This window comes from Erythrolamprus reginae, chromosome 1 (assembly GCF_031021105.1).
Source record: "Erythrolamprus reginae isolate rEryReg1 chromosome 1, rEryReg1.hap1, whole genome shotgun sequence".
Lineage (NCBI taxonomy): Eukaryota > Metazoa > Chordata > Lepidosauria > Squamata > Dipsadidae > Erythrolamprus > Erythrolamprus reginae.
Window position 1 is genome coordinate 40,594,373 of NC_091950.1, and position 12,060 is coordinate 40,606,432.

The 12,060-nt window shown below is 41.0% G+C and overlaps 1 protein-coding gene across 2 annotated transcripts in view; it reads left to right on the forward strand.

Annotated features, from left to right (window-relative positions):
- The window catches only part of DAAM1 (dishevelled associated activator of morphogenesis 1), a 227,168-nt gene that overhangs the window by 207,291 nt on the left and 7,817 nt on the right, over positions 1 to 12,060 (forward strand). For both annotated transcript variants that reach the window (XM_070750274.1, XM_070750284.1), the window contains 4 exons: positions 1,385 to 1,553; positions 4,044 to 4,151; positions 5,100 to 5,160; positions 9,787 to 9,918. In XM_070750274.1, coding sequence (XP_070606375.1) covers positions 1,385 to 1,553; positions 4,044 to 4,151; positions 5,100 to 5,160; positions 9,787 to 9,918 — 470 coding nt within the window. The remainder of the gene's footprint in view (positions 1 to 1,384; positions 1,554 to 4,043; positions 4,152 to 5,099; positions 5,161 to 9,786; positions 9,919 to 12,060) is intronic.

Sequence of the window (12,060 nt, forward strand, 5' to 3'; positions counted from 1 at the left end):
TTTGATGAATTATTAAAGGATTAATGGTGATGAGAACACCTAATAGTTGAAATGCTTTATGAATTGTTCATAGAACAGGAACTAGGTATGTCTAGTTTAATAAAAAGAAGGACTAGGGGAGACATGATAGCATTGTTCCAATATCTCAGGGGTTGCCACAAAGAAGAAGGCGTCAACCTATTCTCCAAAGCACCTGAGGGTAGAACAGGAAACAGTGTGTGGAAACTAATCAAGGAGAGAAGCAACTTAGAACTAAGAAGAAATTTACTGACAGAACAATCAGTCCATGGAACAACTTGCCATCAGAAGTAGTGGGTGCTCCAACACTGGAATAAAAAGAAGTGTTTGTACAACCACTTGTCTAAAATGATATAAAGTTCCTTCTTGAGTGTTCTGCCGGCGTGTTTCAACAGCCCGTAATTACAGGGTAATAGTCCAGGAAGACACACACCACACGATAAAAGGAAAACCCAAAAGTTTTTATAAACAGAAAAACAGAAACAGCTCCCTTTTTAGATGTCAAAGGGATTTTCTGGTACACACAAGGCACAGGTTAAATGCAATCCAATTGCTCACCCAATAACTGGGAAATTGAGTCCAATTCTAAAGTCCAGAGAGTCCACACACAATCTTGAACAGCACGAAAACCACGATCTTGACGAAAAAATGAATCAGATAAACTGCCATGAGGCTAAAACACCAGGTTGCAATTTTATCTGTAGCACTAATTACAGCAGCCCCACCCAACCACAGGTGGCCTCAATTTCTCTTGTAATAATCCTTCAGTTGTTGTCTCCTATGCATCACTCTACGCATGCGTGGATGTGTCATTAATTCTTGTTCAGAATCCAAGGATGATACAGATGATTGATCTCCTCCTGAGCTGTCTGCCAAACTCCCCTCTTCCCTGTCACTCACGCTTCCTTGGTCAGAGGAGGCTTCGTCGGCAGATTCTATCGGGAGCAAAACAGTCCTGCGGCATGTGGATGTTTCCCCCACATCCACCTGCACATTCCTTGGGGCAGGAGCTGGGCCAGAGCTAACCACAACATTGAGCAGGGGATTGGACTAGAAGACCCCTAAGATCCCCTTTACCTCTCTTACTCTGTTCCAGGATCTAAAAACATGTGTCAAAATAAAATTAAGGGTAATTTTTATTAGCAAACCTATCTCTTTTCACCTTCTTTTCTAATGTGGTTGTTTTGTAAGAAGTCATTTGAATGACACCTGTAATTTTCATCATCTTTTTTTATTGTTACTTTTTTCCTTTCTTTCTGTTTGTGAAATTCCGGCTGCTTTGTAAATCATTCCATTAACACATATTAATGCCCTCTAATGAACATCATATTGTCTGACCAGATCTTCTTCCACTTGCCTTTTCTAGCCATTCGAACTGCTTCCACCCAAGTATTCCAGAGCAAAAGCCTGAAGCAGTTACTTGAAGTGGTTTTGGCTTTTGGCAACTACATGAACAAGGGCCAGAGGGGGAATGCTTATGGCTTTAAAATTTCTAGCCTGAACAAGATTGCAGATACCAAATCCAGCATTGACAAGTAAGCAGCCTCAAACATGTGCTCATTTGGGGGGCGTGGGGTGTGTGTATGAAGTCTAGCTTCCTTTTGAACTCTGTCTTTAAAGAATCTAGATCAGGGGTGTCAAACTTGGAGGCTGGATCCGGCCCATGGATTGCTTAGATCTGACCCCGGAAACAGCAAAGGACCAGCCTGCGGTGTTTCTGCCAGTGAAAACAGGGTCCTGAGTTCGGTTTTCAACTGCCATGGCCTCCTGCAATCCTTTGCCAGTGAAAACGGATCTTGAAAGGGCCACACAAAGCCCTTCTGAGCTCTGTTTTCACTGACAGAGGGTCCGGCCCATGGATTGCAGGAGGTCATGGTGGCCAAAAATGAAACTTGGGACCCCATTTTCCCTGACAGAGTGCTTGATCTACCACAGGTGCCCCCACCATAGTGATGTTAGGCTGGTCACACTCACCCCAGCCCCAGAGATGAAACACAACCCTGATGCGGCCCTCCAAGTTTGATGCTTCTTCTAGAGCAGCCTGCAGATGAAGATGCACTATGTTAACAAGAACTTTCCCCCTTGGAGAGAAAAGATTATTATTATCTAATAAAGCTGGATTTTTTAAAAGTCTCCTCAAAAGGAGGAGCACAGGGGCTCCTTTAAAGCAGCCAGAATAATCCCTGCCCCCCAAAGAAGTACTAACAACCTCTTAGTTCTGGCACTCACATTCAGCCACTTAGAGCAGGGCTGTCAAACTCACGTCATCACAGCGGCCTTGTATGACATATCACGACTTTCCCCCTTTTTGCTAAATCGGGCGTAGGCATAGCCAGTGCCTCACGCATCTGGTCCACGGGTGACAGCCTTGACATAGAGGATCCAATTTTACACTGCATAGCATTTATTCATTTATTTATTTATTTATTGGATTTGTATGCCGCCCCTCTCCGGAGACTCGGGGCGGCTAACAGCAACAATAAAGCAGTGTACAATAGTAGTCTGATGTTAGAAATAATTAAAAGCCCATTAATATAAAAAAAAAACCAAAGTACATACATACCATGCATAGAATTGTAAAGGCCTAGGGGGAAGAGGGTCTCAATTCCCCCATGCCTGATAGCAGAGGTGGGTTTTAAGCAGCTTACGAAAGGCAAGGAGGGTGGGGGCAATTCTAATCTTTGGGGGGAGTTGGTTCCAGAGGGCTGGGGCCGCCACAGAGAAGGCTCTTCCCCTGGGTCCCACCAAGCAACATTCTTTAGTTGACCGAACCCGGAGAAGATCCACTCTGTGTGACCTAACTGGTCGCTGGGATTCGTGCAGCAGAAGGCGGTCCCTGAGATAATCTGGTCCGGTGCCATGAAGGGCTTTATAGGTCATAACCAACACTTTATAGGTCATAACCAACAAGCATTGTCTTAGCTTGTCCACAAAACAGAATGAACCTCAGATAACAGTAAAATTTGCCTCTTCACCACAACATAAATAATCAATTGTACAGACATTATAGTGACCAGGCAGTAGTTCCTCCCTCCATAGAAGGGACTGAAGAAGCTTAACGAGGACAGCTAGATCACAACCCCAATCCTATATGGATGGGGACATCTTTAGCATTCATGAGAGGCAAAGATGAGAAAGGCAGCTTTTTGGTTAGAAAGAACTAGAAAAAACTGAAGCACAAATGCTTTTGTGTCGTGTGATGTTTGAACCTATGTTTTGAATGTTTATTATTATTATTATTATTATTATTATTATTATTATTATTATTATTATTATTATTATTTATTAGATTTGTATGCCACCCCTCTCCATAGATTCAGGGCGGCTTACAGCAATGATAAAAACAATATATAATGACAAATCTAATAGTTAGAATCTAAAATAACAATAATACATTAAAAAAGTCTAAAAAGCAAGAAACTCCAATATATATTTTTTTAAAAACATACATACAGTCATATCATACACAAAGAACTACATAGGCAGGGGGAGATGTTTCAGTTCCCCCAGGCCTGACGACAGAGGTGGGTTTTAAGGAGTTTACGAAAGGCAAGGAGGATGGGGGCAGTTCTAATCTCTGGAGGGAGCTGATTCCAGAGGGTCGGAGCCGCCACAGAGAAGGCTCTTCCTCTGGGTCCCGCCAAACGACATTGTTTAGTTGACGGGACCCGGAGGAGACCAACTTTTGTAGAAATTAATGTAATCAAATTTTCTTGCTAGTTTTAAAAGACAATTACAAAAATTCACGGAGGATAAAACTATCAGTAGTTACTATTCTTAACAACTGTGTGCTGCCCTCTGAATCACAGCTAGCATATCTCAGATCCACTATTGAGAAGCAAGTATTTTGTAGTCCAAATTGGACCTGGTTGATCATTGTGTGTCATCAGAGTATTGAACTCTTCACCTGAAAGGTGTAGCTATTTTCCTTGGGGTGAATTAAATGTCCCTTACTTTCTCTTTGTTGAAAAGTAATGTTTTATGTTACGGTTCATGTTATTAAACGTTACCTGTCTTTATCCCAGGAATATTACCTTGTTGCACTATCTCATCACAATCATAGAAAAAAAATATCCCAAAGTATTCAGCTTACATGAAGAATTAAAACACGTACCTGGAGCTGCCAAAGTAAAGTAAGTTATGTATTTAGGAAACTGTTATTCCTACTAATTTCTTTGAGCCTTTTCCGGGTATAATTTTTTATTTTATTTTTCTATTTTCTCCAACATAAAATAAAACAATATATACGGTAGTTATAAACACAACAACAATGCTTAAAATCAATCATATATAAACTTTTCTTTTCTTGTTACTCGCTCAATGGAGGCTCTTATCTTATGAACTTATAGCAAAAAAGTGTTTTCAGGTTTGAGAAGAGTAAGTAGCAAAGAAAAAAGTTGTTTTTTAGATTGGGTCAATTCAGTTGTGTGGGACTGATTTTAGTATACATTTGTTTGTTTGTTTATTAGTAGCATTTCTATGCCGCCCAATTACAAAATAGACTCTGGGAGGCTAGCAATAATAGAATAATATAAAACAAGAGTTAAAAACACTGTAAAATAACATTAATATCCCTACAACCCATACATATTCTCAGTCATTCAAGGCCATATCAGGGGGACATATTAATGGTCCCCAGGCTTGCCGAAAGAGCCAGGTTTTAACGGCTTCCCGTAAGATCCAGCAGGGTGGGGATAGTACTAATCTCCAGCGGCAGTTGGTTCCAAAGCATCGGAGCTGCCACAGAGAAGGCCCTTCCCCGTGGTCCCGCATTTTTAAGAAAATGTAGAGTAGGAAGGTCTCAACCTTTCCAGGTACTTTACTTTCAGAAAGAGAGTTTATATCGGACATCGGTAAATGAATCGTGCCAGTTTTAACCTCAAGGCTGTCTTCATCAACATGTGCCAGGGCTAACTAAATTGCTACAGATCAGATGCTAATCTAAAAATAAGAGGGTTTTTTTTCCTCCACTCCCTTCTCCATTTCCCTCCACTCAAGTACAGAGGGTTTTCGGAGCTTACCTTATGAAATTTTGCTAGGAGCAGCTTGAAAATTTCATGTCTTTCCTTTATTTCTGGCAGTATGACTGAACTGGAGAAGGACATTGGCAATTTGAGGAGTGGGCTCAGGGCTGTGGAAACAGTAAGTGTTGCTTCTCCAATTTATTTGTTTATTTAATTTATTTATTTACTTATTGGATTTATATGCCACCACACTCCGAGGACTCGGGGAGGCTTACAGCATATAAAAGGAACAATAAAATACAGTGTCTAAATCCAATTAATTAAACTAGGTAACTAATCGAAAATCCCCAATAACTTTAAAAATCAATCATACCCATTCAAACAGCAATCGCACAAAACATTTGTCAGCCAGGGGGACAAGATCTAATCGCCCAAAGTCTGGCGGCATAAATGAGTTTTCAGACTCTTGCGGAAGGCGAGGAGAGTGGAGGCAGTACGACTCTCTGGGGAAAACTGATTCCAGAGGGCCAGGGCCCCCACAGAGAAGGCTCTTCCCCTAGGCCAGTGATGGCGAACCTATGGCACGGGCGCCACAGGTGGCACACAGCGTTGACGTTGCCCTAGCTCAGCTCCAGCATGTATATGCACACCGGCCAGCTGATTTTCAGCCACACATAGGCTCTGGGAGGGCATTTTGGGTTTCTGATGTGTCTCTGGGAACATGCGGGAGGATGTTTTTGCCCTCCTCAGGCTCCAGGAAGCCTCTGGAGCCTGGGGAGGGTAAAAAACGGGCCTATTGCGCCCATCGGAAGTTGGGAAATGGGTTGTTTCTGGCCTCCAGGGGGACAGGGTAGGCAATATTTTATTTTATTTATTTATTTATTTATTGGATTTGTATGCCGCCCCTCTCCGCAGACTCGGGGCGGCTAACAACAGCAATAAAACAATATATAGCAAAATCCAATATTAAAAACAGTTAAAAGCCCATTATATAAAAACCAATCATGCATACAGACATACCATGCATAAAATTGTAAAGGCGTAGGGGAAAGTATATCTCAGTTCTCCCATGCCTGGTGGCAGAGGTGGGTTTTAAGCAACTTTCGAAAGGCAAGGAGGGTGGGGGCAATTCTAATCTCTGGGGGGAGTTGGTTCCAGAGGGCCGGGGCCACCACAGAGAAGGCTCTTCCTCTGGGTCCAGCCAAGCGACATTGTTTGGTTGACGGGACCCAGAGAAGACCCACTCTGTGGGACCAGACTGGTCGCTGGGATTCGTGCAGGAGAAGGCCGTCCCTGAGGTAATCTGGTCCGGTGCCATGAAGGGCTTTATAGGTCATAACCGTTTTTGCCTTCCCAGGCATTGAATTATGGGTGTGGGCACTCTCACAGACACAATAGTATGAATGCACACGCTTTCTGCACCCGAGGGAAAAAAGGTTCGCCATCACTACCCTAGGCCCTGCCAAGCGACATTGTCTAGTTGACAGACAGGACCTGGAGAAAGCCGATTCTGTGGGACCTAACCGGTCGCTGGGACTCATACGGTAGAAGGCAGTCCCGCAAGTAGTCTGGTCCGATGCCATGTAGGGCTTTATAGGTCATTACCAACATTGAATTGTGTCCAGAAACTAATTGGCAACCAATGCAGTCTGCAGAGTGTTGAAGGAACATGGGCATGTCTAGGAATTAATGGTTCCCTACTTTGTTTCAAGACAGGTCACATGGGTGGGCATCTGAGCATGTGCTAGCATTCATTTTTGAAGGGAGGGTGGGAAAGCAGGTGAAGCTGTTTTTATCTCTTGTCTGAGAAATGATTTTTCTTTCCTGTCCTGCATCTTGTTATTTATTATTACAGCTTTACATCTCTGTTAATGACCTCAGTAGCTTTTTTGCTTACTTGCTTTCATCACGGGTGATTTTTTTTTAAAGTATCAAAGTTTGGCCTTCACAGTCCTAACAACACAGAGATAGTTTTGAAATGTTTGGAAGCCCATGAGCAAGTCAGGTCGACAGCTGCTTTGAATCACTTTTAATCACCAAAGCCAACTACAAACCTTTGTTCTGCTATGTCCTTCACACATACAGTATATACCTCCCCCATCTCAGAAACGTTTGGACATTTTGAAAAGGGGTACATAGTAGATTAGGCGAATTGCCTCCAGAAATTGGGCTGAAGGGAATTGAGTTGAGATCAGTAGGCCAAGGTTCCTCTTAAATCAGTTTTATATTACCATAAATGTGTGCAAAAATAAGGATGCGCTAATATGTCCTTCTAACCCTGCACTAGTACTGTTGAGCAAATGATCCTTATCAATAATAAAGAAAATAAAAACTATGTTGCAGGGAACTATATTCCCCTGTTAGAGGAGATAGCAAGGGTTATTTGAAGGTCTAACTGCCTTAGGACATCAGGATTTTCAATAGCATGGAATGGATCATGCATAAGGCACGCATGAAGATGTAGGCAGAGATAGAGAATCCTTTAATAGATGTAGAGACTACCTGAAATATTTGGATGGTTGCTATAGAAAGATAAAATTGCATGGCATAGAGTACACGAGTAGAAGCAGAATTTGTCTTCTGGGATTGAACCATAAGAACTTTTAAAGGGGTGGAAGTGTTATTAAAAGGGAAAACTTGAATGATTTTGTTTGAAAAACTCACAGGAGACTGGCTTTAGAACAGAGGTCTTCAAACTTGGCAACTTTAAGACTTGTGGACTTCAACTCCCAGAATTGCAGGCTGGAGAATTCTGGGAGTTGAAGTCCACATGTGTTAAAGTTGCCAAGTTTGAAGACCTCTGTTTTAGAATGATGGACTGGTGTGCTGGACGCTGCATTTAGGACCAATTGTTAAATGTTCAAGAATGTTATGAGCCTCGGTTGAAAGCAGAACTGAACTGCAACACCTAACACACTAGGCGGCAGTTTGGCATCTAGCAGCACAATGCAATGGACCTGGCAGATCTGGCTGTTATTATACATTTATTAGAACACCATTGAATGTTAGACTCGTGGATGAAACAGAAAAGCCAAAATTTCATATGGAAAAACATAAGTGCACAAAATAATGATGATCATTAACATACCATAAAGATTATCTTTAAAGGGATTGGCTCAACTGATGGACAGTTTAAGCTTTGACTTTATTCCCTGATAAGAGTTTAGATTGTGGGACAATGCGTTTTGAAGCTCTTATGACTCTGCTTGCATAGGAGATATATACATGGTTGTGTTTTTTAGCAGAATGAGTATCTAGCTGCACAAAGGCCCTAACATATTTTTAGACCAATGTCTTAACCATTAGACCAAACTGGTCAAGCACTTCCTCTAAAGCCATTTAACTTACAGCATAAAGGTCAACTATCAGATTGACTCTATAAAAATAAACCTAGATAATAAAAAGCTCTCTGAGAAATCCCCAAATCATGGAATGATGGGACCCTTTCAAAGGAGAATATGTCATAGAATTGATGCCACTATGAAGAGTCTACAGAGAGGGGCGGCATACAAATCTAATAAATAATAATAATAATAATAATAATAATAATAATAATAATAATAATAATAATAAGAAGAAGAAGAAGAAGAAGAAGAAGAAGAAGAAGAAGAAGAAGAAGAAGAAGAAGAAGAAGAATGGTAAATAAAAATAACATTGCCCTTCTCAATATGTCTTACCAATATAACTGCACAACCTCCAAAGTTTTGCCAACTTCTGTCGGTGCCCCTCCATCAGGATCAGATGTTTCTTCATAGTGGCATCAATTCTATGACATATTCTCCTTTGAAAGGGTCCCATCATTCCATGATTTGGGGATTTCTCAGCTTTTTATTATCTAGGTTTATTTTTACAGAGTCAATCTGATAGTTGACCTTTATGCTATAAGTTAAACTGGCTTTAGAGGAAATGCTTGACCAGTTTGGTCTCATGATTAAGGCATTGGTCTAAAAAGCAGGAGATCGGGAGTTCAAGTCCGACTTAGCCATGAAAGCTGGCTGGGTGACCTTGGAACACCAGAGTCACTCTCAGCTCAACATATCTCACAGGCAGGGGTGGGTTCCAACTTATCTCGCTGCTGATTCGCTCCCTCCCGCACTGTGTGCATGCGCAGTAACAAAAAATCGGGGGGGGGGGGAACCCCAAAGCTGAAAAAAAGATGGTGACCGCATGCACAGTGCCTGGACTCAACTTCTGCACATGCTAAGAAGGAAAATAAAAATTCAAAAAAAAGATGGCAGTGCCCACAGGCCAGCAACGACCGATCTCGTTCAGTGACATCACCAGCGGGTCATTATTGGTTTGGGCAAACCTGTCAGAACTGGGAACTACTCAAGGGTTGCTGTTGTGGGAGAAAAGGAGGGAAGAAGGTGTGCTGGATATGGTGGATATTTCCTGGTTTGTTGCTTTTTATTTAACATAAATATGAAATTACTGAAAATAAAGAGCTGAAACCGTACTGGAGAGTTCTCCCTCCATAGATCCTTGCATTCAGTTCCTGAGCATTTATCCAGAACTATAGTATTCGGCCAATCTTATCCATAGTTCATGTTAATGGGGATTTGTTCAACTAAAATACTACTGGGAAGACAGATAATTTATTTGGCTGGCTAACGCAACTGAACAGCTTGTTTCCCACACGAGTGCAGTATTTATGTATTATTTCGTATTACATCATCAGAAATTGTTCTCTTGGATTGTACATTGGGAGTCTTGGACATGAGCTGTTTGGGGATTTTTAAATTTCAATCATTATCTTGGATTATGACTACCTCTGTCCGGAGTAACATGAATTGTTTTTCTAAAGGAACTGGAATACCAAAAATCCCAGCCTTCCAATCCAGAGGACAAGTTTGTTTCTGTGGTTAGCCAATTCATCACTTTGGCTAGCTTCAGCTTCTCCGATGTAGAAGATCTTCTAGCAGAAGCCAAAGAACTGGTAAGCAATAATTATTACAGGTTAGAGGTATGCAGCATCTGATCTATCACAGACCACAGCTGACAGATTCAGCGATGGTACTCCCACTAGATCCAAAGCACTCTCTCCCCTCTTTCAGATCCAGATATTGCACATATTTATTATAGATCTCTCCCAATCCAGAACTTTATGGGATTTTTGACACTAGTCCTTGAATTTTGACTCTGGTACAATGTATTTCTTTTTTATATAATCAGTTTAAAAGGTATGAATGGTTTGAAGCCACATTGAGGGTCTGGGATTATATAAAACCTTGAACCTTTCTCTCCCAAAGCTCCTCTTGACATACACCAAGCTTTAAAAGTTATTTCACGTGAAGGAACATTTTGGACCTTGGGGTGGGCACGGCCAACCCAGAAACTGCAGTTAAACTACCTACGCCTCGTGGGTTTAATCGTTTTCTGTCATATTAAATTACAGACAATTTTTAGAGGGGGTCATATCTGTTCCATTGGGGACTTAGATTTTGCCTATCCTGCGAGTCTGTTTATTAGAGTTCCCTGTCTGGTTTGTCCCTGTGGTTCAGTAGTTGCTAATACACAAAGATGCATTCTAATTAAGGAACCCTACAGTGAGTCCCTGTACAATTTGTCCATCAGAATCAAATTCTAATTGCAGACAAGCCAATTAAAGAAAATGGTTGGTAAGAGAGAGAAAGAGATAAAGTTGTCAATCAATGGCTTGCCTTCAGAAATTGTGGGTGCTCCAACACTAGTAATTTTTAAGAAGACATTGGACAACCATTTGTCTGAAATGGTACAGAATTTGCTGCTTGAGCAGAGGATTTCATCCTGATTTAGTGCAGTATAAAAAATACAAATATTTTTCTGTGGACCACCAGAATTTTCTCACGGACCACCAATTGGTGACCGCTGATCTATAGATACCTACTTGCCAAACCCCCAAGAATTTCATAGATTTCAAATTGTACCCACAAACCTATTGGTAATCAATGCAGTTGATAATCAGTGCTTATCATTTTCAGGTAAACCCTTGGGTGTGGGTGTTCATTCCTGTGGACTGAAATTTTCTGGTTAAGCAAATTCAGTCTACTTCCAAAAGAAGACAGGTGGGGGAGGGTAAAATGTCTTTTCCAATCCTTTCCTAGCACATTTGGTTCCAATACTGAAGCATGTAGCAATAATAAATAGCATATAGGAATGAATTTCAAAGCAAAGTTGGAAGTCCAAGTTTTCACTTTCCCTGTCCGTGTGTTTGAGGTTTATATCTTTGATATCAAATTCTGGTTTTATTGTCCTTGAGTTAATAAAAGAGGGAGTGGAGGACCTGAAACAAAAACAGCGGTGCAACTTCTTAGCAATTCCAAAATGGTCCCAATAATTCATTAGAGAAGAGGTATATTACCAGACTTTGACCTTCTTGGAAATAAAGATGATCCTGGATCTCATTTCTTCTAAAATAATAAGATCCAGGATCATCTTTATTTCCAAGAAGGACCTTAAATTCTGCCTAAGGCCAATAGGTACACTTACAAAATGAAAATGAGGAGGAGGCACCTCAGTGCCTGTTTATATGTATCCCCTCCCAACCTCCAAACTGTTAAAAAGCAGGATCAGAGTTGTTTTGGTGGGACAGAGACTAGACAGAGTATCACTTTGCTTCTGCTAAGCTGGTGCTTCATTGTTATCTATACGTAGGACAACCCCACCACATAACCTGATAATAGAATACAATTCTTTATTGGACAAGTGTGATTGGACACACAAGGAATTTGATTTGATGCATATGCTCTCAGTGTACATAAAAGAAAAGATACATTCGTCAATAATCATGAGGTACAAGTTACAACACTTAATGATTATCATAGGGGTCAAATAAGCAATGAAGAAACAGTCAATATTAATAAAAATCTTAAGGATACAAGCAACAAATTATAGTCATACAGTCATAAGTGGGAAGAAATGGTGATAGGAATGATGAGAAAAAAACAGTAGTAATAGTAGTGCAGAGTTTGTAAAGAGTTTGACAGTGTTGAAGGAATTATTTGTTTATCAGCGTTTGGGGGAAAACTGTCCTTGTGTCTAGTTGTCTTGGTGTGCAGTGCTCTGTAGCAACGTTTTGAGGGTAGAAGTTGAAACAGTT